At 37.4% G+C, this 27,572-nt stretch overlaps 1 protein-coding gene across 1 annotated transcript in view; it reads right to left on the reverse strand.

Annotated features, from left to right (window-relative positions):
* Window positions 1-1,699: 1,699 nt before the first annotated feature.
* Window positions 1,700-27,572, reverse strand: part of slc1a7b (solute carrier family 1 member 7b) — a 45,969-nt gene continuing 20,096 nt past the window's right edge. Inside the window, 10 exon segments of the mRNA XM_043230167.1 lie at window positions 1,700-3,872; window positions 5,747-5,808; window positions 5,811-5,845; window positions 6,350-6,484; window positions 8,845-9,039; window positions 10,928-11,161; window positions 14,117-14,216; window positions 14,299-14,533; window positions 15,179-15,221; window positions 20,155-20,370. Coding sequence (XP_043086102.1) covers window positions 3,609-3,872; window positions 5,747-5,808; window positions 5,811-5,845; window positions 6,350-6,484; window positions 8,845-9,039; window positions 10,928-11,161; window positions 14,117-14,216; window positions 14,299-14,533; window positions 15,179-15,221; window positions 20,155-20,370 — 1,519 coding nt within the window. The 3' untranslated portion in view covers window positions 1,700-3,608.

A 27,572-nucleotide genomic window follows, 5' to 3' on the forward strand; every position in this document is an offset into this window, starting at 1 on the left:
ATGCATTTCCTTTCATTGCACCAGAATGCATTGTATTTTACTGTCTTGCTTTATTTTTAGCAACACTGTGCTCTTATACCATATTCAACGAAATTCATTTTAGTTGTTTAGTTGTTGTTTAGTGTTTTCTTTTAGTGATGCACATCTACAAACCTCAATTTTATCACCCACAATCTCAAACAAGGAAGATTAAATGGCGAGCGACTTGCTGTTTAATTCGTTTCCTTAATGGAAAGAGTTTATGTCACGCAATAAAAGTTCCATAGCATTTATGATAGCGCCATTTACACATTTCCAATAAAGCCGCCGTCGTATCCGCATGTCTCTTCTCTACATAGGCGGAGCAGAAATGAAGCGTTTTTCTCGGAGCCGTGGAAACCCTGTGCGCTTTTATCCACGAAGAACAGATTCTGCACCTGTGCATCAATGTCAAACGCAGAGAGAGGGATTTCAGCCTAATTCAGTTAATCACAAAGAGCACATGGAGCACTCTATATATGTCAATGAGAAAAGCTGTGAGTACAGCTGAGTGCTTTAATCAGCTCTGAGAGAAGACAGCAGCCGGCCATGAACCGCCCTGCGTGCCACGGCTTTACTGAGATGGGCCTTCGTAATCAGCGCAAATGAGAGTGGGCCGCGCTTCAGCAGAGATTAGAGACCACGACGGACCGCGAAGCCTGAAATATACTTAACGCAAGTACTAAATGTGAGCACAAGTGGTTTTTCTTTGGTTGCATATTCAGTATTTCCACAAGGGGTGCTGCAGTTGGTGCAGTTTTTGTCCATCTGTGTTATTTTCCCAGTAGTAGTAACAATTTTGCATTTATTTTTGGAAATGCATCTCATTTTTATATATATTCCTCAGTTTGTAAATACACCGTAGTAAAAATGCACGCTTCTATACAATATACACTTGCTACACAACCATTGGCGGAAATACCTGCTTCGCGAGAATGGTTTTAGCTCTATCAACTCCATTTGGGAGAACTTAATTAGCTTCTACTTAAAGGGATAATAAACATTTGATGTGCATCTGCTTACCCTCGGGGCATCCAAGATGTAGGAGCCATTCTTCGGTAGAATAAGAGTTTTGACTCAAACCGTTGCACTCTTTCACTCCTATAATGGAAGTCAATGGGAATCCAGACAATGCAAGTGGCTCGTGACGATGCATTGATGTGTGAAGACCGTGCAAAAAGATGCATCAGCGTTGGACAGCTGGACATCGAACTGCATCAGGGGTTAAACTATTATAAATACTGTTCAGTTTCTTGCACAGACCGGTCGTTTTGTGTCTTCACGCATCAATGTATCGTCACGAGACGCAGGGTTTAAGTATTTATTTTTATGCACAGTTTAACTCAAATCTCTTTTGGAGAGATTTGGACCGTCAGACTAGCAGAGCGGCGTTGCTATCATTAACTAAATGTGTCCAAATTGAGATTCATACGTCATCTGAAAGCTGAATAAAAAAGCCTTCCCTTGATGTGTTTTGTTAGAACAGGACGATATTTAGCCGAGATACAAGTATTTGAAAATCTGGACGTTTTAGGATGCAAAAAAAATTAAAAAACACAATTTTTTTAATAAAAATCAAAATCTAAATACTGAGAGAATCACCATTGTCCATATCAAATAATCAAAAATTATGTTTTAATACATTTACAGTAAGAAATTTACAAAATATCTTCATGGAACATGATCTTTATTTAATATCCTAATGATTTTTGGCCAATAATGTTTTTTTTAATTTTGACCCATACGATGCATTTTTGGCTGTTGCTACAAATATACCTCAGTGACTTAAGACTAATTTTGTGCTTCAAGGTCACAAAAAATAAAAATGCAAATAAATAAATACGTTGTTCATGCATTTGTTCATTTACCTAAATCTCATATAAAATAGTAGTTGAAAAACCAAATTAAAACATTTACTTGGCAAGTAACTGAAATACGTTTAAGTATAAATGCTCCTCTTTTTGAATGTATTATGAGCGTATTGAAAGACAATTTAAAATTGAAAAATGAAATGTTCCTGTTAAATGAATGGCATCAGCAATGCATTTTCAGAGTTCCTGCTGCTGGTGTGAATGCGACCAGAAAACAGTGCGGTGTGAAAACCCCTTGTGTATTTGGGCCAGATTTCCATCACGTGGTGATGGAAAAAACGAGTCCAGTTTGCTTATCTTGAAAAAAATCGTTTTTTTAAGCGCTCAACATAACTTGATCACCAATGGATGTTCTGCAGTGAATGGGTGCCGTCATAATGAGAGCCCAAACAGCTGATAAAAACATCACAATAATCCTAGTCAATCAGTTAACACCTTGTGTAGAGAAACGTTGTTTATTTGGACTCTGCTAAAGCCTAAAACTAGCGTAGTATGTTATTTATGAAACATGCTAAGTTAACATACTTGTTTATCTGAAAAACAATGCTAAAGACGGCCCCTCAATGTCGGCCTCTGTTTTGGTTCGTTAAACCCGCCCACCGCCAATTCACCCAATCGTGTTTCGGTTGCCAGTTGCTTTCTTTAATATGGTTTCTTTAGTAAAAATGAACCCAACCCAACCCAAATACGCACATATCAAAATCTAAACAAATATGGGGGTGAATTTTTACGTGAGAGGACAACGGGAGATGGACTTTTTCACTAGAAAAAGCATTATTATGAATTACGGTATTTTGGACAGAAACAAGGGTTTGAACCCACAGCTTTCGTCTTCTCAAGACATTTGGAGTGATGTGGATTAATTGTGACGGCACCCATTCACCGCAGAGCATCGATTGGTGAGCAAGTCATGGAATGCAACGTTTCTCCAAATCTGCTGAAGAAACCTGAGGGTGCAAATTTTTAGCAAATGGTAAGCTATTCTTTAACGTGCGCAAAGACTGATGAGCAATAAGTTTAACAGGATATGCTTTTCGATGAATCTGTATATATTTTGCGTCGTTTTCGTACTTCGAACTTTTTTTTCCGCCCTAATTCAGCATGGTACAGTATAGTTCCGAACAAGCTAGTTTCACAATCCGTGCAGTATATGTCCGGGATCGCCTTTTATTTAGTTTTCCTCTCACCTTGAGCGCCTTCATGAGAACGGGTTGAACAGGGAGAGGAGAATATCCGATAATAACATCAAACATTCAAACATCGATCTTCGAGCACACCGGCGAGCTTTAAAGTAGTTTTACACGGCCTGCTTAAAAAGACAAGACATAAGATATAAAATTATATATAAACTTGAGAAATAAAAAAACACAGAGTACATGTCTAGGTTGTATTTACAGTGCTTTGTGACAGTCTTGCATTGCGCTACAGGATACGTTTCGCTCTCAAGGCCTTGAATGCGTCGCGCTACGACCCTCGATTCAGGCTGGTTTGGTGTTGTGGACCTTGACCTGGTTTCTCATCCCATCCCGGCATTATCTAATGCACTGAATGGGTCGACCGGGATGTGCTGCCAACAATGGCATTACTGGGGCAGTGGCCCATATGCGCAGGGTCAGACCATGTGTTGCCTGTTAGAGAAAAACGGAAAGGAAATAATACATGTCCCGTCGTCCGATTTTGTTTCGTCTGATCGATTTCAGTCTGCGATTTCAATGGTCGCTATACGTTCGTCTCCAGACCGTTCATGTCGATGGCACAATGGTCCTTGTCTCTGTGTTTCAGGTGCCGGGGCGGCACAGGCGGCTTTTTCCGATCGGGAGGCGGTGGACGGACCCCTTCCTCCAGCTGCATGAGACGGGCCACATCTGGAGGGATGTGCTCAGGTTTGCCTCCTGGCGGCGCAGACTGAAAACTACCGTTGTTCTGCTGACAGTTCGGTAAAGCCTGGTTAGCCACGGGCTTCGTCTCACAGATAAGAGGGACCTACGGAGAAAGAGGGAAATGCCGATTATGCACGGTTTAACTCAAATCTCTTTTGGAGAGATCTGGACCGTCAGACTACCAGAGCGGCGTTGTTAGCATTAACTAAATGTGTCCAAATTGAGATTCAAACGTCACCTAAAAGCTGAAAAGAAGCTTTTTCTATTGATGTATTTTGTTGGGACGGAACAATATTTCGTAAGGATAATACAAGTGTTTGGAATCTTGGGATGCAAAAAAAAGAAAGAATAATAAAAATGGTGAGAAAATCACCTTTAAAGTTGTTAGCGATGCATAAAAATTGAGTTCACAGTAAGAAATGCACACAATATCTTCATCTTTACTTCATTGCATTTGTTTAGTTAAATTAATAAAAATTGCATAAATTACGCTACAATAAAAAACCTACACTAAACTCAAATTTTTGCTGTGTTTTTGTCCTAACTGCTATGCAATAAAGCAATTTCCTTGATCCAATTTTTGCTTTAATAACAGTATCTTACGTTCTCAAAATGAATGCTGAAATACGCTATTATTTGAGCAATACACAATTAAACACATTTTTTGGTGGTGCGGTGCAGGGTTAAATCTCGGATCACGTAATCGTATTCAAGCTCTCTAATGAGAAAGCCGTAAGCTATGATTAATTTTCTCTTGAGCTAATTTGTCCGGTTAGATAATACCTAAAGTAAGCGTGCTACAAGTGGCTCTTGGTTAAATGCGTCTGCTGAATGGCCACTTAATTAGTACGAGTGGAAAAATAAGTCCTTACGAATAAATACAAACAGCCTTCAGCACATGGTGTGCATGCCTTTAAGACACATACGTTTTCCAAGCCGTTTTCTATGAATTAGATGCCTGTGTGTCTATTTTGGATCCAGTTGAGGAATACGAGACTATCCTGGCTCTGTTTATTGGTAACCGCGTGCTTCAGTCACAATCTCTCCTCTCGTCACTTAGTTTTGTCAAAACCTCAACATCCTTGAGATGTCTTCGCAATTACGGCACGCAGTCAATTAAATGACCTGTCCTGTTTGTCACGGAAAATGCATTGAAACCCAGTTTAGTTTCCACCTCCATCAGTTCATTGGAAACCGGTAGGAATGAGGTTCACGCGTTTGCGAGATAAAATATCGTTCATTGTGGTCTGCGTCCGTGTTTTGCTCCGATGGGTTCGGTGAAATGTTTGTGTGTGGTGCTTTACGCTATTCGTTTTTAACAAAGCCGCTTTATAAAGAAGAACACTTCACAAACCCCACGGAGAATCCCTCTTTGTTTTTATGTGTGGAAATGAATGAGGGCATTTTATTGCATTTAAATTCAATGCATTAAATTATCATTGGACACATTGGATTTTGGGATTTTAAGCAGTGTGATATGCTGCTCTGTAATGTATATATCAGGATTTTTATCAGTCGCTAAAAAGCTACAAATGTCAAACAAATAAATGAGCTATATAAGCATTTGAAAAAAAAAAAAAAAAAAAAACCAAACAGTCAAAATAACAAACCTAAAAATATGAAATCATTTGTTTAAGTGACATTAGAGAACTCTGAACATGTCCAACATGAAAAAAACTACATTTTTATACCGCCAAAAACCTCCTTTACTTCGACATATTCGTAATCATTATTAATTTTGGGAATATTATATTAAGCAATAATATCACGCTGAGAAATTTGACATTTTGGTTTAAACGCTTGACGCTAACATGGTCATTAAACGGTTAAATGTAATAAATACATTATATTTAATATAATACGATAGTTAAAAAAAAGTTCGCCACTAGTAAGTCGCTACTATAGATATACAATTTGCCTTCATTTTACATAAAAAAATGTATTTGTTGCTTGTTTTTTCTTTCTAAGGCAACTCACCCCGTCTCCCTCTTTGATGAAGTCTTTTCTGCAGATATGGGCCATGATTCCTGTGGCCAGGCGTCTCCCATCACATTGACCATGGTGCGGAATCGGTCTCTGAAGAGACGAGGACAGGATGAACTCAGATGCGTTTTAACAACACTGGTGGATAAAACACGTTCAAAACACCACAGGCTACGCGCGTGCAGCGACGCTCCCCAAAACGGTGCCGGATTGTTGAATAAAGTTGTTATTTTTGTTTCATTTCCATACAAGAACTTGAACCGCTGATAGCAGATGGATTACGACGTCTTTCAAACTCGTCCAGGACCTTGACGGACAATCGCAAGCCTCCCGGTTTTCACACGAAATAAAGTGTGTTCCCGGAGACGAACTAGGCTTTTACAGGTTTGGAACGACGTAGAGGTCAACGATTCATGCCAAAATGTTATTCTGGGGTGGAGTGACCCTTTGATTTCCTGTCTAAGAGGTCATTCGTGGAGCGCGTAAGTTTTGAGGAACCTTACTTTGGCGCCGCTTTTAAAATATAAGCATTTGTGCGGTTTAAGTTTAAGAACGTGTTTAAGAAACGTGTGTGTGTGTGTGAATGGCAATACTTACAGGGCCCAATCAACAGCTATAATGAGAGTGATGTCATCAGTGGGCAGTCCGACGGAGGTCAGCACTATTACCATGGTGACCAGTCCGGCCTGTGGGATCCCGGCTGCGCCGATGCTCGCTGCTGTTGCTGTAATGCTGGAAACACGGTGAACGAATCATTACACGGCACGCAAACGTAGAGCAAATACGTGACGCAGTTTTCATTTGGAGAACGCTTTTTTCTTTAAAAAGCTAATTTAGGTCATTTAGCTCATTTGTACTTGCGCAAATTGCATGCACATTTGATGAATGACACATAACCAGCCTCCGTGCGACCAGTAATAACGAACTGAATCGAACACAGAGCGAGTAAAATCAAGCTCTTGCATAAAAGCTTTTTATAGCTCAGGTGTAGAACAACGTCAGTCAGTTTGTGCGCGCTTCGATCTCCACGCGATATATAATGCAAGGGGAAGAATAAAAGATGCAGTGACCTTCTCCGTAATGAGTCTCTAATGAAAAGATAGATTGGTGCAGAAGAGACGCTGACTGTGAAGCTTAAAGGAGCGCTCCACCTTTTTTTGAAATAGGCCCGTTCTCCAACCCCCTCAGAGTTAATAAGTTGAGTTTTACCGATTTGGAAACTATTCAGCCGATCTCCGGTCAGGCGATAGCACTTTAGCATAGCTTAGCATAGGTCATTGAATCCAATTAGACCGGTAGCATCGCATTCGAAAATGACCAAAGAGTTTCGATTTTTTTCCACTTTAAAACTCGACGCTTCGGTAGTTATATTGCGTACTGAGACCGGCGGGAAATGAAACGTTGCGTTTTTCTAGGCCGATGTGACGAGGAACTATACTCCCAATCAAAGTAGTTATATCACTCAACTCAACTTATTAACTCTGGGGGAGTTGAACAATGAGCCTATTTCCAAAAAAGTGTAGTGTACCTTTAAATGTAATGCGCTCTGTGTCCATGCAACGTTTTTTGAGAATTAATAAGCTAATTTTCAGAAAGAGTTTTGGCAGAGGGCGGGTCCACCACCTTCCTGTAGCCAATCAAGTGAGGCTCTCCATTTACTCTTATCCGATTGGTTCAAATAAACACATCATACACACATCTATCCTCATTTATTCCGAGAATATTCTCGATGCTGGAAAGCATTAAAAATGCATAAATCAATACCGTCGCACTGTTTATGCGTCCTGAGTGAATTCTGTAACCGATAAATATAGGTTTTGTGGTAAATGCATGCTGCTGTTGCCCTGATTACGCATGTGGTTTAAAACACTCTAATTCAGCCCCAACACTGGCAACGAGAGAGAGAGAGAGAGAGAGATGGCTGATGGATTTTGGGAAGACTGGACAATTGAAAATTGCATAATAATCCCGCAGTAAGACAGACATGTGACAGCGGCCTTTATCCCCCTAACAGCGCCGCCCAAATGCTCTCTGGCTCTCCATACGTGTCTATATATATATCCCCACGCCCTCCATTTCTGCATCTGTCCTTCCATTCGCAAAACCGAGAGGTCGTCGGAGCCTCTCTGTGATGAAGTGCACACAGCGAACTCTCTGCTTGCGAGCTTGAGGTTGCTTTTATCCCAGAACGTTTATGACTCCAGAGCCGAGGACACCAAAGCTCTGAGATAACGCTGCACGGCCATGTAATCTGACGAACGATGATTCTGTCAGGCACGCGTCTGGGCAGTCTCGCATCACTCACATGGATGGGGGAAGCATAGAGTAAACGATTCGAGAAACGTCTGAATAGCGAGTGAACATTTCAAAGGAGTTCAGCATGTCGCATATTACATTTTACATTTGTAAAGCAGCTCCAATAAATGCATATTGCAAGTTTGTCACTTTTGCGGGGAACTTGCATAAAGGAGTTACATTTCATTTACAGTGTTGTTTTATTTAATAATAGCAATAATTATAATAAACCGAAAATGCAGTTTTTATGAAATTATTATAATAGATGAAATGTTTTTTTTTTTATTTAGACATGTATATTAGTTTTATTAATTAAAATATATATAATTTGTTTTTATCATCTTTAATTTTAGTCATTTTATTTCAATGAAATTTAAATTTTATATATTTTATGCATTAAAAACGTTTAAGAAATGGTTTTCTTCTTTCACAAGGTCACCGATTAAAGCATCACTTGTTCACTTATAGTTTTTGTTATATTATTATAATAAATAAAATGTTTCTAAACATTATATATCTATTATACATGTAAAAATATGTCATTTATTATTTTATTTAAATTAAAATTTGACGTATTTTATTAAAATGAGATCTAAATGAAAATGTCTTGGAAGCTGTAGTTAATTAAAACGTATAAATGCATTTATATAAAAAAAAATTTTTTTTTCATCGAATGTAATTCGACGTGTCTACTTACAACGTGCCCATTTACGAGCATTTCGTTACGTTTGCGCTTAATAACTCCGTTACGGTGAAATAAAAGGACTGCACGGTTACCGTTAATGATTGTTTCGTACCTGATGGTGATGATTTGGCCGAAGTCGAGCTCGTAGTTGTTGACCTGGGCGATAAAAATGGCTGCCACGGCCTCGTAGAGCGCCGTGCCGTCCATGTTGATGGTGGCTCCGACGGGCAGCACGAAGCGAATGATCCTCCGGTCTATGTGATTGTTCTCCAGCAGGCACTTGAAGGTGATAGGCAGAGTGGCAGAACTGCAAATGAAAAGAACATCTCTCGTTAAACCCAACGCTGTCTCAGTTTTACCAAAAACCCAAAGGCTACAAGCAAAAAGGGGCAACGTATACCCAACATGCACGCAGTATATACATCCCAATCTAGCCCCATGCATGTTTGTTTGTCCTGTTTGATTTGCAGGATACATAATAGAGAAAATCCACATATTAATCATCATAATCAGTGTAGAAAAACCTTAAAATAATCAATTACAAGTTCGGTATGAACCACGATATTTCACCATTTGTTGGTAATAAAAAAAGCTGAAATGATGTGAATGCCATGTCATGTTATGAATAAATTAGAGATGAGTGTTGTGCTGCGGAGCTGTTTTCTGTGATAAAACACCCACCTTCTGTGTGTGTGTGTGTGTGTGTGTGTGTGTGTGTGTGTGTGTGTGTACGCGTGCGTGTGTGTGTTTGTGAGTGTGCACGTTTCTTTTCGGTGGACGCAGTGTGAACTGTAGCCATTGGCAGAATCCTCTGACAAAAGCTTAGAAGTATCGATGAAACTTTTTATGCAATATTTATGTTGTCGTTTTTTTCTCTCCATAATCTATTTTCCAGCGACAGGAAACGTGGGATGGGAGAAAACGGGCTGTTTATCAAGCAGGTAAACGTCTCGTAATTGAAATATATTTTTCTATAGCGTGGTTACTGGCACGAAGGCAATAAAATTCAAATTTGGAGGTCATTATGATTTTTTATTTATTTATGAATAAATAAATAAATAAATAAATGCATGCTATTACTTTGAGCCTTTAGTTCATCAACAAAATACTATCCCGGTTTCCATTAAAATGTGAAACAGCAAAACTGTTTCATCAAACAGAAAACACAGAAAACTGGAAGCAATTATGACGAAAATCCAGCTTTTTATTACATTAATAAATTACATTTTACAATAAGTTCCAACAGAAAACAGCTCATTTAAATTATAATAATATTTCACAGTTGTACTGTTTTACTGTATGTTTCAACTCAAATAAATTCAGCTTTACTGAGACTTATCTTAAACTTTTGAACAGTAGTGTATATATAAAATTATTTTATAACTTATAATGCGTTCAGCCTATTTTTCCTGTCGGGATTTTATAACTTATAATGCGTTCAGCCCTATTTTTCCTGTCCGGGATTGTGATGCTACATACTAACTATTAAAATAAAGTACAGCCAAATGCATCTGTTTTTGCAAATAAACTCTTCATATATATCTTTTTATATATATCTTCTTTATCTATATATAGATAGAAATATCGGTTAAACCAGAAAATGAAACAAAACAACTATTTTATATATATATATATATATAAAATATATATATATATATATATATATATATATATATATATATATATATATATATATATTTTGTTTATTTATATATATATATATATATATATATATATATATATATATATATATATATATATATATATATATATATATATATATATATATATATATATATATATATATATATAGATATAGAAATATTGTTTAAACCAGGAAATAAAACAAAACAACCGATTATATATATATATATATATATATATATATATATATATATATATATATATATATATATATATATATATATATATATATATATAATCGGTTGTTTTGTTTTATTTCCTGGTTTAAACAATATTTCTATATCTATATATCTCTCTCTTTCTCTCTCTCTATAAATAGATATAGATATAGCTATAGGTATATATATATATATAGATATAGAAATATCGGTTAAACTAGGAAATAAAACAAAACACCAGAAAACCCATCATATTTGTCAGTTCTTAGAGGATGATTTCTGTATTTTGTTAGTGAATGGATTTGGCAGGAGCCTAACAGGATGGTGTCGTACCTGGAGGACGTGGCCAGGGAGATGAGCAGGGCCTGCAGGATTCCTCGGATGTAGACGATGGGGCTCTTCTTGGTGATGAAGAAGTACATGCTGGGCAGGATGAAGAGGCCGTGGAGAATGAGGCCCATCACCACAGTGATGGCGTAAAAGCCCAGCTTCTTCCCCATCGCAGACGGGTCGCTCATCTCCAGGATCTTACCGGCCACCAGAAACACGATGCCGAACGGGAAGTACCTGCACAGTAAACCACATATCCTCTCGTCCTTTATTGCTTAACACTTATAGTGTACTCTACATCATTGATTATTCCAATTTTTCGAGGCCTAAATAATCAACATGCATGTTCAAAACCTATTGCATGCCTTCAAGCATTTTTAGAAAAGCATCTACATGTGTGTTTTTGCTGTAAAAGCTTTACAGATTTTTGTAAAAGTTAATGTAGGAGTAACGTTTGAATTTTTTGTAATATTTCAAGTCAAACACTTAGGTTAACTTTATTATGCAGACATCATAATTCAGTGAATATCAAATATGATCATTAGGCTTTAATAAAGCCTGCACATGGATCCGCACGCTTTTTCATCTAAAAATGCTAAGCATTTGAATATCATCTTGTGTTATTGGCAGATATAGAGCGGTGACTGGTATTTAAAGAATGTAAATATCTTCTATACTGTTATAAATGTCATTTATTTACAATAAAAACAATTCATAAACATTAGCATCTGCACAAAGTTGCATATTTTTATCTGAATTTGAGCTTCATATTCCTTGTTCGCGATTGCTCTATGTGTGCTGTAAAAGTCAGCAATATTATATTTAATTTTTTTAATTTGGATAAATATAAACTGTGGGAGGTCAGCTTTCACGTTGGGTGTTGATATACAGAAACAATTGTTTTCCCGAGCCGCTGCCCATTAAAATAATTTTAAATGTTTAATCATTTGTTTATTATTTTTTAATTAACAAATGAATAATCTTATTATGCGATTGAAATGAATTGTTTTTCATAATTTAGCTCATTTAAATATTAGCTAGATGGACGCCGCCTGCCCAGAGCCGCTTCCCAAGATGGCCGCCTGCCCAGAGCCGCTTCCCAAGATGGCTGCCGCCTGCCCTGCAAAGCCTCCAGTGCCCGCGCCTCGTGCAAAGCCTCCAGTGCCCGCGCCTCGTGCAAAGCCTCCAGTGCCCGCGCCTCGTGCAAAGCCTCCAGTGCCCGCGCCTCGTGCAAAGCCTCCAGTGCCCGCGCCTGCGTGCAAAGCCTCCAGTGCCCGCGCCTCGTGCAAAGCCTCCAGTGCCCGCGCCTCGTGCAAAGCCTCCAGTGCCCGCGCCTCGTGCAAAGCCTCCAGTGCCCGCGCCTGCGTGCAAAGCCTCCAGTGCCCGCGCCTGCAAAGCCTCCAGTGCCCGCGCCTCGTGCAAAGCCTCCAGTGCCCGCGCCTCGTGCAAAGCCTCCAGTGCCCGCGCCTCGTGCAAAGCCTCCAGTGCCCGCGCCTCGTGCAAAGCCTCCAGTGCCCGCGCCTCGTGCAAAGCCTCCAGTGCCCGCGCCTCGTGCAAAGCCTCCAGTGCCCGCGCCTCGTGCAAAGCCTCAAGTTTTCCCACCCTCCACCCCTGCTACACGTCGTCAATGGATCCCAGCAACCCCTACACTCACCCTCTGCCCTTCACTTGGAGCTTGCCACGGGTCTGCCAGTCTCCATCGCCGCCGTGGGTGAAGGATCCCTCACTTCATCGTTCCGCCTCCGAGTCCCAGACTCCACCTCGGCTCGTAGATCCGTCGGCTTCCCTTAGGCTCCTAGCTCCCTCCTCTCCACCGTGCTCCGTCAATCCACCAGCTTCATCAGGCTCCATCGTCTCTCCGGCTCCGCCTTGGCCGGTCGTCGACCATCCGTCGCCTCAGGATTCCACTCCTACAGCTTCGCCTCGTCCCTCCATCCCTCCGGCTCTGTCAGGCTCCTCCCTCCCCCCGGCTTCACCTCAGTCCTCTGTCGCTCTGGCTCCGCCGCGTCCTTCTCGTCCCCCGCCTCCGCATCAGTCGCCAAAGCCTGCGGTGTCGCCTAGGACCTCCAGCGCCTCTGCATCACCCTGGCTCATCGGCTCTCCGCCTCTGCCTCAGTCTCCGCGACCACCTGCTCCGCCGCCATCGGTCGGTCCCATGGAGTTGATGGCCGCTACCTCTCCATGGCTCCTCCCTCCGTCGGCTCCACCACTGACCTTCATGGCTGGGCTCTGGATCGCCTCCCGCTCCGGTCTCCTCCCGTCTTCTCCCTGGCTCCTCCCTCCGTCTCTTCCGCCCTGGTTTTATTTTGTTTGTTTTGTGGAGCGCCAGGAGTCGCTCCTAGGAGGGGGGCTATGTCACCAAGCCAGCAGAGGGAGCCCTGACCTCTGGGTGATCTGCATTCACTCCCTCTGCGACAACTTCCTGTCCCAGGACTATAAACACTGCAGCAAGCCACTCAACTGCAGGTTGCATTGTTCGCCTGTTTCGTTTGTTGTTCCCTAGTATCCGAGTGTTTTCCAAGTTCTTGTTTATCGAGGCCTAAATAATCAACATGCATGTTCAAAACCTATTGCATGCCTTCAAGCATTTTTAGAAAAGCATCTACATGTGTGTTTTTGCTGTAAAAGCTTTACAGATTTTTGTAAAAGTTAATGTAGGAGTAACGTTTGAATTTTTTGTAATATTTCAAGTCAAACACTTAGGTTAACTTTATTATCCAGACATCATAATTCAGTGAATATCAAATATGATCATTAGGCTTTTAAGGAACGCTTTTTTGATCTAAAAGCTAAGCATTTGAATATCATCTTGTGTTATTGGCAGATATAGAGCGGTGACTGGTATTTAAAGAATGTAAATATCTTCTATACTGTTATAAATGTCATTTATTTACAATAAAAACAATTCATAAACATTAGCATCTGCACAAAGTTGCATATTTTTATCTGAATTTGAGCTTCATATTCCCATTGCTCTATGTGTGCTGTAAAAGTCAGCAATATTATATTTAATTTTTTTTAATTTGGATAAATATAAAATATACAGAAACAATTGTTTAAATTTTATTTATTAAAATAATTTTAAATGTTTAATCATTTGTTTATTATTTTTTAATTAACAAATGAATAATCTTATTATGCGATTGAAATGAATTGTTTTTCATAATTTAGCTCATTTAAATATTATCTTACCAGATGACAATAGCGACGATTTTCAGCACGGCTTCATTTAGACTTTGGCAGAAGTTGACCAGAGCGCTGCCGTTAGGACCCATCCTGCCCAACATTATGCCTGCGCAAATATAAATGATATAAAAACGTTACCGGATTTGTCTTATGATTTGTTTGCTGTCTCTGCGCTAGTCTTGTCTTACCCATGGTGGCAGAGAAAATGACGATGCCCAGGACGTTCATGCCCTCGCTGGTGCCAGGAAGCGTCCTCATCACCACGTCGGGAGGCGGGGTCAGGTCCAGCTGGAAGTTCTGGATGTCTGTTCCGTTATCGTCCTGAATCCCGTAGATGAGCGCGCGCCGAGTGGTGGTTTCCGTCAGGCTGGTGGCCACCGTGGTCTTGGGGGTCTTCATTATGGGCACACTGTTGGTACGATACTGCAGGAACAAGAAACTCAGAGTGAGTCATGAATGGCTCTCGGGCTATCCGAGATGCAGATGACTCTGTTTCTTCATCGGGTTTGGAGAAATGTAGCATTGAGCCGCGGTGCATCCTCTGAAGTGAATGGGTGCCGTCAGAATGAGAGCTGATAAAATAACCCTCGAGCAATCCACACCCCTCCAGTTGAACAAATGAACTAATCTTTCATTAAAAAAACCTTAAACCATTGCTTCCGGCTAAAATACAAGTCCGTAATCCGTAATAATTCTTTCCGCAGAGAAAATTGGCATAGAAATAGGCACAGATCAAGCAACATTTACAAGCTAAAGCAGTTTTTAATTTGCATGTAGATGAATTTTGATGTGAGAGGGCAACATATTTTAGTCAAAAGCAATAGTTTGAATTCGAAAATAATCATTTAATGGATTTAATAGATGTTAGTTGATGGACTTGATGGATTCCGACGGCACCCATTCGCTGCAGAGGATCTATTGCTGAGCAACTGATGTAAACGTTACACTCACAACTGACCGTTCAGTTATTTAATAAAAACTAATATAAAGCCTTTTTTTTTTTGCGTGTGCATTAATCGAGCGATTCATTAGCCATGTTTGCTTACAGCTCCTTACAAGGATCCTTACCTGTTGAAATGTGGCTTGAACAAGGTTGGCTGGAAACATGTTTCTGTTCAGAGACATGAAACATAACAATTATACACGTGCATAGAAGAGCGCCGCACCGCAAAGACGTTCCTTGAAAACACACTGTATATATTGTACACAACTCATAGTAACCTTCGTACAGCTGTCCTTGCCGGTGCCTTAGTGGAAAAATAAAAGGGCAGCAAATGCCTAACGAAAAACACATTTTCTGGGGTTGAAGGGTGTCGACATTTTCTAAGATGATTCTTTCAAAAGATTGATTCAATGCTGAGCCGGTTTTGTGAAAAAACAAACAACCATCCTGTTCGCAAATAGTTACGTATCCACGAAAACCAATTATGTGTTGGTTTGTATGGAACAATGACCTCTATATTAAATATTTAATAAGTAAACAATCGATTTGATTTAATGTTGGCGGTTTATACGTAAAATACATAATCTAATACATCAACTTGCTTGTTTTCTTCGGCACTAAAAACATTTCCTGGAGTGTTTTTTGATCTATTTCATATTCACCAGATATAGACCCCAGAAGCAACAAAAACTCTTTTAATAACACACTACAAACTTTTGAAAAGCCAGAGTCTGGGACACACATGCTTTTTTTTTTGTTTCTAAAGAAAGACGTCTGATTACTATAAAGGCATTAAAGGAAGAATCTAGAACACATACATTTTATACTTTTTGCACGTACTAGATATGCAGTGTTTGCACATTCAGAATTTCATAGATTTGGTTTATTATATATATATATATATATATATATATATATATATATATATATTTTTTTTTTTTTTTTTTTTTTTTTTTGCAGTGAATATTTTCAGAGAAAATGTAACAAGTTATAGAAGTATATATTTGCATTTTAAATTACATTTTGAATAAAAATAAATATAATACAATTTGTATATAATATTTTTTTATTACTTTATGGTAATGCTTTAAACTTAAAGGGCTTACAAGTTAAAAAAGTATTTTAAAAATAGTCATTAAATAATCCTTTTGATGTATAAGGGATAAATGACAATAAACGTTTAAATATCTAAAACATAAGGATAAATCTGAAAAATACATAAATAATGCTGAAATATTTAATTAAATAATAACAAAGAAAGGGCAAATAACACTTTGAATTAAATTAAAAGACATTTTCAAACTGAAATAATATTTCCTTTCAAAACGTTTCCCAGTAAATTAAATTCTAAATCAATTTTAAATTACATTTTAAAGTAAATATATATATATATATATATATATATATATATATATATATATATATATATGTATATATATATATGTATATATATATATATACATACATATATATACATATATATATATATATGTATTATATATATATATATATGTATGTGTATATATATATATATATATATATATATATATAAATACATATGTATGTATAATAAATGAGATTTAAAAATTGCATGTTTGACACGACATAGCTATTACACATATTTTTAAAACATAAAATATCTCTATATAAAAAAATACATCTATGCATACGTCATATGCAGCCACCTATGGAAGGGAAGAGACTGGATTGGTAGTGTAGTGATATTGTGCTGTACGAGTAGATGAGATTAATTCATTAGCATCAGAACACAATCTGTGCGAGCGAGAGCGGCTGGAGCAGGACCAGATGTTCTGTCTGATCCCAGCGAGACAACGTCCTGCTAATGTCTGAGCGTCCCGCAGGCGGACGCGGGGATAAATCACTGTGCAAATGAGCTGTTGGTTCGGGCCTGTGTTAAACCGGTCCGGTATTGTTGAAGGAAAATAGCCGAACCTATCCCGTTTGAATGGAATTTGAATGAAATGTGGGTGAGGTTCACTCTCCAAAGCGCGCGTTCGAAAACAGACGCTACCTACACACTGCAAAAAATAACAAGAATAATTGTTTCAACTTAAAACGATTTGTTGCCCTGCTGACTAAAAATATTAAGTTTAGTCAACTCAAATATCCACATAAAATTTAAGTTTGAATAACTGAATCATTTTTAGTCAGTGATGTCAAACTAATTATTTTAAGTTGAAACAATGATTTATTTTACAGTGCACAGGAAAATATAGTTTGTGAACGCATTTTGTATCTGTTTGTGTTCATGTAAAACGTAGCTTTGCTTGCATTATGCTTGTGCTAATTCTTATTTCTCAATGCAAAACAGCTTATGCGTTTGTGTTCATGCATGAGAAGTTTTTTTTCTGCATTTACTTTTTCGCGCACGTAAGTTCTCATTTAAACAGCTTCGCCGGTGCGTCACGCATGGGTTTTTTTCCAGGAGCGTGCGCATTCTTAAATGGCTTAAACGCGTATCGTCTACACCAAACGATCCATGTTCAGAGTATCGATGAGTTCAAGAATTATTTCGACGTCTCAGACGGGTGACATTTCCTTTCCTTTCCTCGTCGAGTATTTTGTTTGCGGTCATCCAGATGCATTGCTTTCCGTCGAGCCTGCGATCAACGGGTCTCTAACCGAGCTCGGCTCGAGGAGGCTGGAGTCTTCCTCCGCTTCGTAAGTGGGCTCGTTTGAAAGCTTTCAGAGAAAGTGAGGGATAATAGATGTTATTATTATGCCGGTCTTCGGTCTAATGAAGTCACTGGTCTGCATGAGGTCAGGAAAGGGAAAATTGTGGGCTAAAAACATCTGCTTGCATTGCATTGCAGATTCACTCTGGACCGCAGAACATGATATTTCAATACGTTTTCAATTAAAAAAAATATATAATAGAGATAATAATGACATTTAAGCCTAAAATACTATTTTCTGTCTTTTTGTTTTATTTTTAAAAAGACATTTTATGTCAAATTTGAAATGCGCTTTGTGATATATATATATATATATATATATATATATATATATATATATATATATATATATATATATATATATATATATATATATATTTACTTTAAAATGCAATTTAAAATCGATTTTGAATTTGATTTACTGGCAAATGTTTTGAAAGGAAATTTTACTTCAGTCTTTCCATTTGAAAATGTCTTTTCATTTAATTCACAGTGCTATCTGCCCTTCCTTTGTAATTATTTATTTTTGAAAATGTTAAATATTTCGGCATTATGCATTTTTCAGATTCATTCTTGTTTTTGACGGCTAACTGTTTGTAGATGTTTACATTTTTATTGTTAATTATCCTTACACATCTCTTTTGATAATTTTTAAAATACTTTTTTTTTAACTTGTAAGCCCTTTAACTTTAAACCATTACCATTCTGTAATATGAAATATTATATACAAGTTGTATTATTTTTATTCAAAATGTAATAATTCTAATAATTCTTCTATATACTTATGTTACTTATATATATATATTTATATACTTATAAATACTTACTATAACTATAATTTTACATTTTTCATTGCAAAATCCAAAATATCACGATTATATATATATATATATATATATATATATATATATATATATATATATATATATATATATATATATATATATATATTATGATTGTACTGTATCATGTTATAATTTTTTTCCTTTCCATTATTTGTTCAGTTTATTTTTATTTTTTACAACTTTTACTGATTATTTAAATACTTTTCCTTTAAATCGTTTTGAGTTGCCTCTCTGTATAAAATGCTCTACATCAATGGAATGAAATGCATTATTTTTTTCCCTGCTGATGACTCTTTTATATCCCGAGATCAATCAAGCGTCGAGCGCGAAGACAAAAGTCTAATTTTCCGGATAACCGTAACAAGGCTCCAAAAGCTGACCCTTTGTTAAGCTTCGCCCCTTGGTTACGGTTGCTAACGAGCGCAGGCTTCACAGAACACCCCCCAGAGATTCGTGTGATAGATGGCCTTCGATACAAGCGGTATTAATAATAATTTCATGGTAAAATCAATCCTTTTTGCAATGCATGTTTACATCGTTTGAACCACATCAGCATTAGACTAATATATGAATATTTTTTTTTATCATCATTACAATGCTATAACGCTTTGCTATTCTTCTTATACACCTATTTTGATTTGTTATATCTAATGGCCATTCGAACCGCTTTGAATAACCACTGAATATTAAATCTGATGAAATGTACATTTTTATTTTAGAATTACTGAGATGCTATCGCAGTGTCTTTTTAGATCTTTTTTCTTTAATTATTAAAATATTGCTTTGCATTTATTGCAATTTATTTTCTTATACACCTGTTTTGACTGATTATTACACTCTGAATAATCATTATGTACAAAATGTGATAATAAAAGAGATTATTTTGTATTTTAGTGTTAATGAGATATTGTGTTTCTATTTCTTAATATATATATGTATATATATATATATATATATTTATATATATATATATATATATATTATATATATATATATATATATATATATATGTTTATTATTTATTTATAAAAAATTTTGGTCTATCTAGTTAAAGTTTTATGTTTTTGTTGTTATAATTTTTATTAGTTTTCTATAAATATATTGGGAGTTTTTATTAACATTTAACATTTAGCATACATTACATTTATTGCAATTTATTTTCTGATACACTAGCTTTGACTGTTTATGACACTTTAAATTATCATCGTGTACAAAATGTGATAATAAAATATTTTTTTATTTTAGCGTTAATGAGATGTTTCTAATATTTATCACTTACATTTATTTTACATATATTTATTTATTTTTCCTATCTAGTTAAAGTTTTATATTTTTGTTGTTATCGTTTTTATTAAGTTTCCTATAAATGCATTGGTAGTTTTTACTAACATTTAACATTTAGTTACTTGAAGTTAAGCTAAATGAAAATGAGAAATGTTTCTTTAGCTGAAATAATATTTGTTTTAGTTTAAGTTGAGTTTTAATTCATTTATTAAATCATTTTAGTGAACCGCACAAGCCTGTTTGTAATGTCTCTGTGTTTTCTGAGGAGCATCTGACCGTATGAGATCCAGGAGAGCGTCGGCCGAGCTCATGATGGGTTTCCCGCTGTCCTCGGAGTCCTCTTTCTGCGCCATTCCTCCCGGGTGGATGATCAACACCATGACGATTCCCACCACCACGGCCAGGAAAGTGGTCCACAGGTAATAAGAGACGGTGATGAGGCCGAGCCGACTCGAGCACTTGGCGTCCAGCGCGGCCAGACCGGACATGAGACTGACGGAGAGCACAGAGACACCTTCGTGTGTTAGCTTTGAGAGTGATGACTGCCGTGCATTTTTACATTCGGTGTAATAATAGCAAAGAGGGTCTAGTTAGGAATATTTCAAGAAGAATCATTAAATGTAATTGAAAATATCTACTAATCTTTGCCACTAGCCTTCAAACCCCATACGCTGTACCCATCTTTTAAGTTAAAATATAACAAAATAATTTATATATATATATATATATATATATATATATATATATATATATATATATATATATATATATATATATACACACACTACTATATATATATATATATATATATATATATATATATATATATATATATATATATATATATATATATATGTATATATATATATATATGTCCATAAATCAATTTTTATGCTATAAATGACAGTAGGACATTATTTCAACCATATTTGGACATTTTATTTTGTTATTTAAAAGTATAAACCCAAAAGACACATTATCATCTTGCAATATGCATATGTAAAGTCTATAATTATTATATATTGCGCTCACCGAGGCATTTATTACATAAATACAGTTAAACAGCATTGTGAAATGTTCATACAATGTTATAACAAGTATCCTATTTGAAATATGTGTTACATTTCCTGTACATTTTCGGCATCGTTACTTCAGTCTTCATCCTTCAGAAATCACAATAATACGCTGAAAAGCTATTTATCAAAAAAATGTATAGAAATCTTTTGTCACCTTAGATCGGTTTAATGCATCTTTGCAGAATAAAATCATAATAATCCGTCAACAGTAAGTGCCGCAATCGCATGAAAAAGCACAATAGTCCAGAAGAAACCTGCGTATATATTATTACCGCTGCTGTATACAGTTAATGCATCAGTACGTTGTAAACTGGACTCGTTCAGGTGCAGTAACAGAGCTAAATATCTCACTACAACACGAGCAGTCAGTCAAGCTCACAAAAGCTTTCAGATTACCGTGAGAGAGAGAGAGAGAGAGAGAGAGAGGTGCCCTCTAAACATCTGCTCCCTCGGCCACAGATTACGTATCAACCACCGGAGCAGAAACACTGCTCGTTCTCGTTCACGTGATTATCCGTACCTGCGCTCAGTGGCTTCAGGTTCGGTGATTTAACACGTCATAACTGCGAAGAGAAAGCTTTGGTATCTATATTTGACTTGTTTTCATCCCTTGACCCGGACCGGTAGGACCAGGACCCTCGGCTCGTTTCAGTATAATATCTTTTCGTCCTGCGTCGCGTACGGTTGTTAAAAAAGCCTGCAAATTGAGAAAACGTCTGGAGAACACACGTGCTGCTGGTGTTCACAGCGCAGAGGGAATACACCTCGAAATTTGGCACAAACGCGGCTCGGACATATTTATCTAGTTTTAGATTAAATAAGACGAAATACACGATTTCTGTAACTGTGAAGGGTGTAAGACGGCTCACTTACTTTCACAACTGTCCTTAGAAAAGTTAACCACATGCTTTTATTATTGAAGTTAATCATTTAATTCATTCATTATATTAAAAAGTTAAATGCACAAATTATCCATTTTTTACTACAATATTTTTGACCATTTTTGACCAATATTTTTTACCATTTTTACCAATATTTTTGACCATTTTTTACCAATATTTTTACCATTTTTTACCAATATTTGTTACCATTTTTACCAATATTTTTTTACCATTTTTTACCAAAAATTTACAATTTTTTACTACATTTACTACAATAACCACATACCCTGTGTACAACTGTGATTATAAAGACACATACAAACAGAAGAGCATTTTACCTAAACAGCAGAACAACAAAAACCAATTGCCGGTAGAATTGCACCAAAAGATTATTTAAACACTGTTTATCCACTTTTTTTAATGGCATTGGCTCCACGAATATTTGTGACATTAAATCTTGAGTGAAAAAAATCGAAACCAAGCAGCCCGGGGAAGAATCAATGCATTGCAAACTTTAATTTAAATAATTTCATTTCTAAAACCTGAAGCAAAGACAAAGTATACGGGAACGGAGGAATGAACTTTTTTGTGTTGGCGATGTGTACAATACTACCGATAAAAAGTTTGGCATATTTAACATTTCCATTTTTTTGTAATGAAGTCTCTTATGCTCACCAAGGCTGCATTTATTCGAAGCCATTCAAAGTTCAGAGGGGGTTTTTTTTATCATACTGAGTCACTTTGCTCAGCAAGGATGTATTAAATTGCTCAAAAGTGAAAGTAAAACGTCCGTGCTACAAAATATTTCAGATAAAGGCTGTTCTTGAATATTATATGCATCAAAAAAATCCTGAGCAACACGTTAGATTTCACTAAAATATGGAGTAGCTCAACTCTTGTCAATATTAATAACGTGTTTAAGTGAATAATTGAATGATTTTCTGAAGGATCGAGTGGCGCAAGTCTTCATCACATGATTGAATTGCATTTTTTGATGCATTTAACGTTTTTTCACTGTAGTTATGTTTCACACTATTGCTGTTTATATTTTAAATCAAATATGTTTTGCTGAAAAAAAAAAAAAAAAAAAAAAATATATATATATATATATATATATATATATATATATATATTATTATTATTATTATTATTTTATTTAATTTAATTTTTTTCCTTTTTTAGAGTGTTGTCAAAAACACTTCTCGCAATTCCGAGGGAAAAGTTTACATTTATGAGCCGTAACAGAAGAGATTTCTCAAGACTTTTTATCGCTTATATTGATAGATTTAAAGTCAGAAACGCTCGAAAAGACGTCTGCCGCTGCGAGAACGAGCTGTTTCCAATTGAAATTCACACAGAATGGCCTCGGAGACCGTGACCTTGTGTCTCTGACGCTAACACGGCGCGGCTGATGTCAGGTCAGTGTAAATGGGCATGTTTGCATGCGCTCCATCCTCTTGTTCAAGGTCGTGACCCCGATGAGCATTGTGGGTAATCCCTATCCGGCCGCAGAGATGTTTCAATCTGGACTTGCGTGCTGGTGGATTTATTAAGGAAATATCAAATCTATTTCTTTCTCTCTTTACCGCTCCTGAGTTTAGACCCTCGCTGACCTTTATCAGCGGACAGGAAACAATCATCATCAGAAATACAAAGCATATGTTCAGTTGATTCAGAAAATCGGAACTAGCATCATAATCTCAACGAATGAATGCCGGCGCATTAGATTATAACTTCAACTCATTTTAACAGAACGTTGCACGAGCGCTTTTTTAAGCGAGACACTTTAAATGCATCACATAATAAACGCGATGGCGTTCAGATGCTATTAAAGCCTGTTAAAACGTCTTCGGCGTGAGAAAAGCGGGAGGCGAGCTTCGCAGCAATGCGAAAAATGGCACGCATAGCGTCACGTGCACTGTCGCACGAAACAATGGCCGAGCGGAAGTTTGCACAGCAAGAAGTGTTTGTGCATTTGCAGAAAGTAATGTTCCCGGGCCTAAGTTGCCGCTTTCAAGGTCTCAAAAAATACAGACCTTGAAACCCATTAAAGTGGAGTTTCTAACTACGCATACTTTGTTTTCACGAACACCCTGTGCCTTTGCATGACATAACTGCTAGCATTTACATATATAGGTATATATATATAATATACATAAATATATATCGTTGCACGTTTCTGTCAAACTGAAGGATTTAAGGGAAGGTTAAAGACGTTTAGGGCAAAAATGATGCCTTTCGTGTCTCCAGTAATGTCCACAGAGAGCAACGCACACGGCCTCTTTTACAGTAAGAGGGAAGAAACCCGGTCGACGCAGCTTCATCGTACGCCTCAGCGGGTCGACTTCACAACAACAAATCCCCTCTGAAGCCCTGAGCCGCCTGACAGCCAGATCAGCTCCGTGACGTGACCCCAGATTTAGCTCCCGCGGATATCTGCGTACACGCTCAAATGAAGAGGCGACCAGACAAACAGGACGGCTGCCTTTATTGTTTTGTGAGCTGCTTCATTTTTTTGGCAAGGTGATTAATAGACGAACAGACCGAAGTAGGAACTGCTGTTCGTAGTAAAAACATTGTTTGGTGAACCTAGTCAATGTTGTGATGCCACGCGTTTTAATTGATTGCTTTTTGCTCACAAACTCTCTTTGGTTGTTGCGGCTTTAGGCTAATTTCACTACTTGTAGTAGCCTGAGCTTCTTTCTTGCAGTTAGGGTTATGACGTAAACACACACTTGTGAATGATGAAAGCATGCAGTTTCCGTGGAAATCCATCCTGACAGCTTTAAAATGCGATTATGGGCTTACGTAGTGATTTAGGATAAGGCGAAATGCGCGTGTGTGTTTAAATGAGAAGGAGTGTATGGATGGTATATTTATGAAATTGATTATGAAGATTGTGTTGAAAAAAATCACGGAACGAATTGACTAAGATGGCCCTCTCCTTCATCCCTAAATGACTCGCTCTCCACAGTTTCTGTGTGTGTGTGTGTGTGTGTGTGTGTGTGTGTGTGTGTGTGTGTGTGTGTGTGTGTGTGTGTGTGTGTGTGTGTGTGTGTGTGTGTGTGTGTGTGTGTGTGTGTGTGTGTGTGTGTGTGTGTATGTGTGTGTATGTGTGTGTGTGTGTGTGTGTGTGTGTGTGAGAGAGACAGCCTTATGCTGTAAATGCAAATTAAGGGTCTGAATTGTTTCAACGTGTGGATCAAGTTTTTGGAATCACTCGGAAAGAATGACGTTTTTTCATATTTAGTTATTTCGAGCAATCGGATTTAATATGTTTCAAAGCAGCAACGGAATTATTAACATTAAAGCAATATCAATTCAGCTCTGATCACAGAAATACATTATATTAGAACAGGAAACAGTTATTTTAAATTGTAATCGAGCCTTCTAAAGGATTCTAAACCCCTATAATTATCCTAAAAATAATAATAATAAACTTTATTTTCTATAACGCCTTTAAAGGGTACGTCTGAAAGCATTTTACTCAGGAGAAGATAATTAAAATAATAGTAATAAGAACAATTAAATACATGAAACCTAATAGCTTATAAGCTATTCTGAAAATATATGTTTTAAGAGCAGATTTGAAAACCCTAAAAGATTCAGCCTGTCTGATCTCAGAAAGAAGAGACTTCCAAAGCGATCCCCCACTGTTCGTGAACGAGTAGTCGGTGTAACTAAAACACCACAACCAGAGGAACGGAGATCTCGACCTGGAGTAGAAAAAGTGAATAATTCAGGCAAATATTGAGATGCCATACCGTGCAAAGCCTTACAGGTCAGCACGGGAATTTCTAAATCAATCCGAACCCGACAGGCAGCCAGTGCAGTAATTCTAAGACTTGAGAGCTCGTCTGTTCTGGTTCTTGTCAAGATAATGGCGGCTGCATTTCGAACTACCTGCAGCTTGGCTAAGGTAGTTTTAGAGACCCCTGCAAGCAAAGCATTGCAGTAATCAATACGGGAGAACACAAAAGTGTTTATCAATTTTTCAGGAATAGCATGGGGCGATGTTTTGCAATGAGATGAAAAAAAATACATTTCCACTGTATTCTGAACATGAGTATCAAAACTTTTTTTGGGGGGTTATTTTGCAAATCTAAAACTGTACCATCGACTGTTAATGCTCATGCACCCGATTTACTAATTTGTTGAGGAGTGCTAGTAAGCCTTATCGCTATTAAGACAAAATAATTTTTTGGGACATCAAATCTCTCAAATGCTATATTTCTAAAGTTCCAATAGTGTGAATGTAAATCTGTGCGTCGTCTGCGTAAAACTTAAGACCAAGGGATCTAAGAAGCTGCCCAAGAAGATAGATGTACATACTAAAAAGTAGGGGGCTCAGAACTGAACCCTGTGGGACACCGAAAGTAACTGAACCGACTTTGAGAGCAGAGAATTGTAAACTGCACACACAGAATAAACCGCAATCAAAAGTAATCAGTTTCTTGCTAATTAAAGCCTTCTGAGCGTTCAGTATTCCTCACAGACGGGTAACTGACAGGTCTTGAGGTCAGACCGCTGGTAAATAGCTGTGTTTTATAAAAAGCATCTGTCCCTTGTTGAGCCATCGACCAAGGGATCTAAGAAGCTGGCCAAAAAGATAGATGTACGTACTAAAAAGTAAGGGTCTCAGAACTGAACCCTGTGGGACACCAGAATTAACTGAACCGACTTTGAGAACAACATCCACCCAAGGGTAGAAAAAAATCTCTGCTTTAAAGGTAAGATTTGAACCAAATAGTCCATACAGCGTGTGAGAAACGCATCTTTTTGACTTCAGTAGAGTTCAAGAGAGAAGATGATTCCTGATAAATAAATCATTTGAGACAGATCTTTTCATCCAGTCCTTACGCACGGTATAAGTTCAGCTCGCAGATTCAACGACCAACGATTTTAATAGAAAAATGACTTAAATATTGGTTAATGGGCTCATTTAAAGCTTGCAAGCATTATTTGACCATATATCTGACCATCGTGTGGTGTACAGAATCTGTGTGTGTTGCACTGAGGAAAGCTATTGTAGATTTGTTACAGATTTCATTTTTGTGTGCGCTTTCCCCGTGCTAAAACTGAGGTCTATAACCTCAGCACGTCATCGTTGTACAGTGGAACCTGATTACATTTATCAATGCCAAAACAGCACAGATGCCTCCCAATTGTTAACATATAGCGAATGAGATGAGCTTCACTGCAACGTCAAACCCCACATGATCTACGGATGAATGGACTGATTCTGAAATAGTTTTTAATGGCTCCGGAACATCTCTTCTCTAGAGGCCACGCTCTCATATACAGGAGCAATGGCAAGGTTTTATCGTATGCGTCTCCACAGTGAGACTTTGAGAGCTGAATAGTCAACGTGATTGGCGTAAATAATACAGACTATCAGAGAACAAAGAAAAATGATTTTGTATTTTTCACTGTTGTGAACATCAGACCTTGAACAGAGCTGAATGAGGATACTCGTGTGTTCAAATTTGTGCAAAAAAACTTTTTTTATCATTCCACCCATTTGTATTAAATTACGAAGTTTGCGTTTGATGGGTATTTTATTTATTTATTTATTTTTTGCGAGTACATTTCGCTTTTGCAAACAAGCAACTGCTCTGGCATCGGATCCACTGAATGGACTAAGACTGCCTGATAAACAGGTTACAAGACCCAAAGCCACTAGATTATAGAAATGCGTCATATCTGCATGTTTTGATTCAACATGCTCAGCTGCCAA

This window comes from Puntigrus tetrazona, unplaced genomic scaffold (genome assembly GCF_018831695.1).
Source record: "Puntigrus tetrazona isolate hp1 unplaced genomic scaffold, ASM1883169v1 S000000148, whole genome shotgun sequence".
NCBI lineage: Eukaryota > Metazoa > Chordata > Actinopteri > Cypriniformes > Cyprinidae > Puntigrus > Puntigrus tetrazona.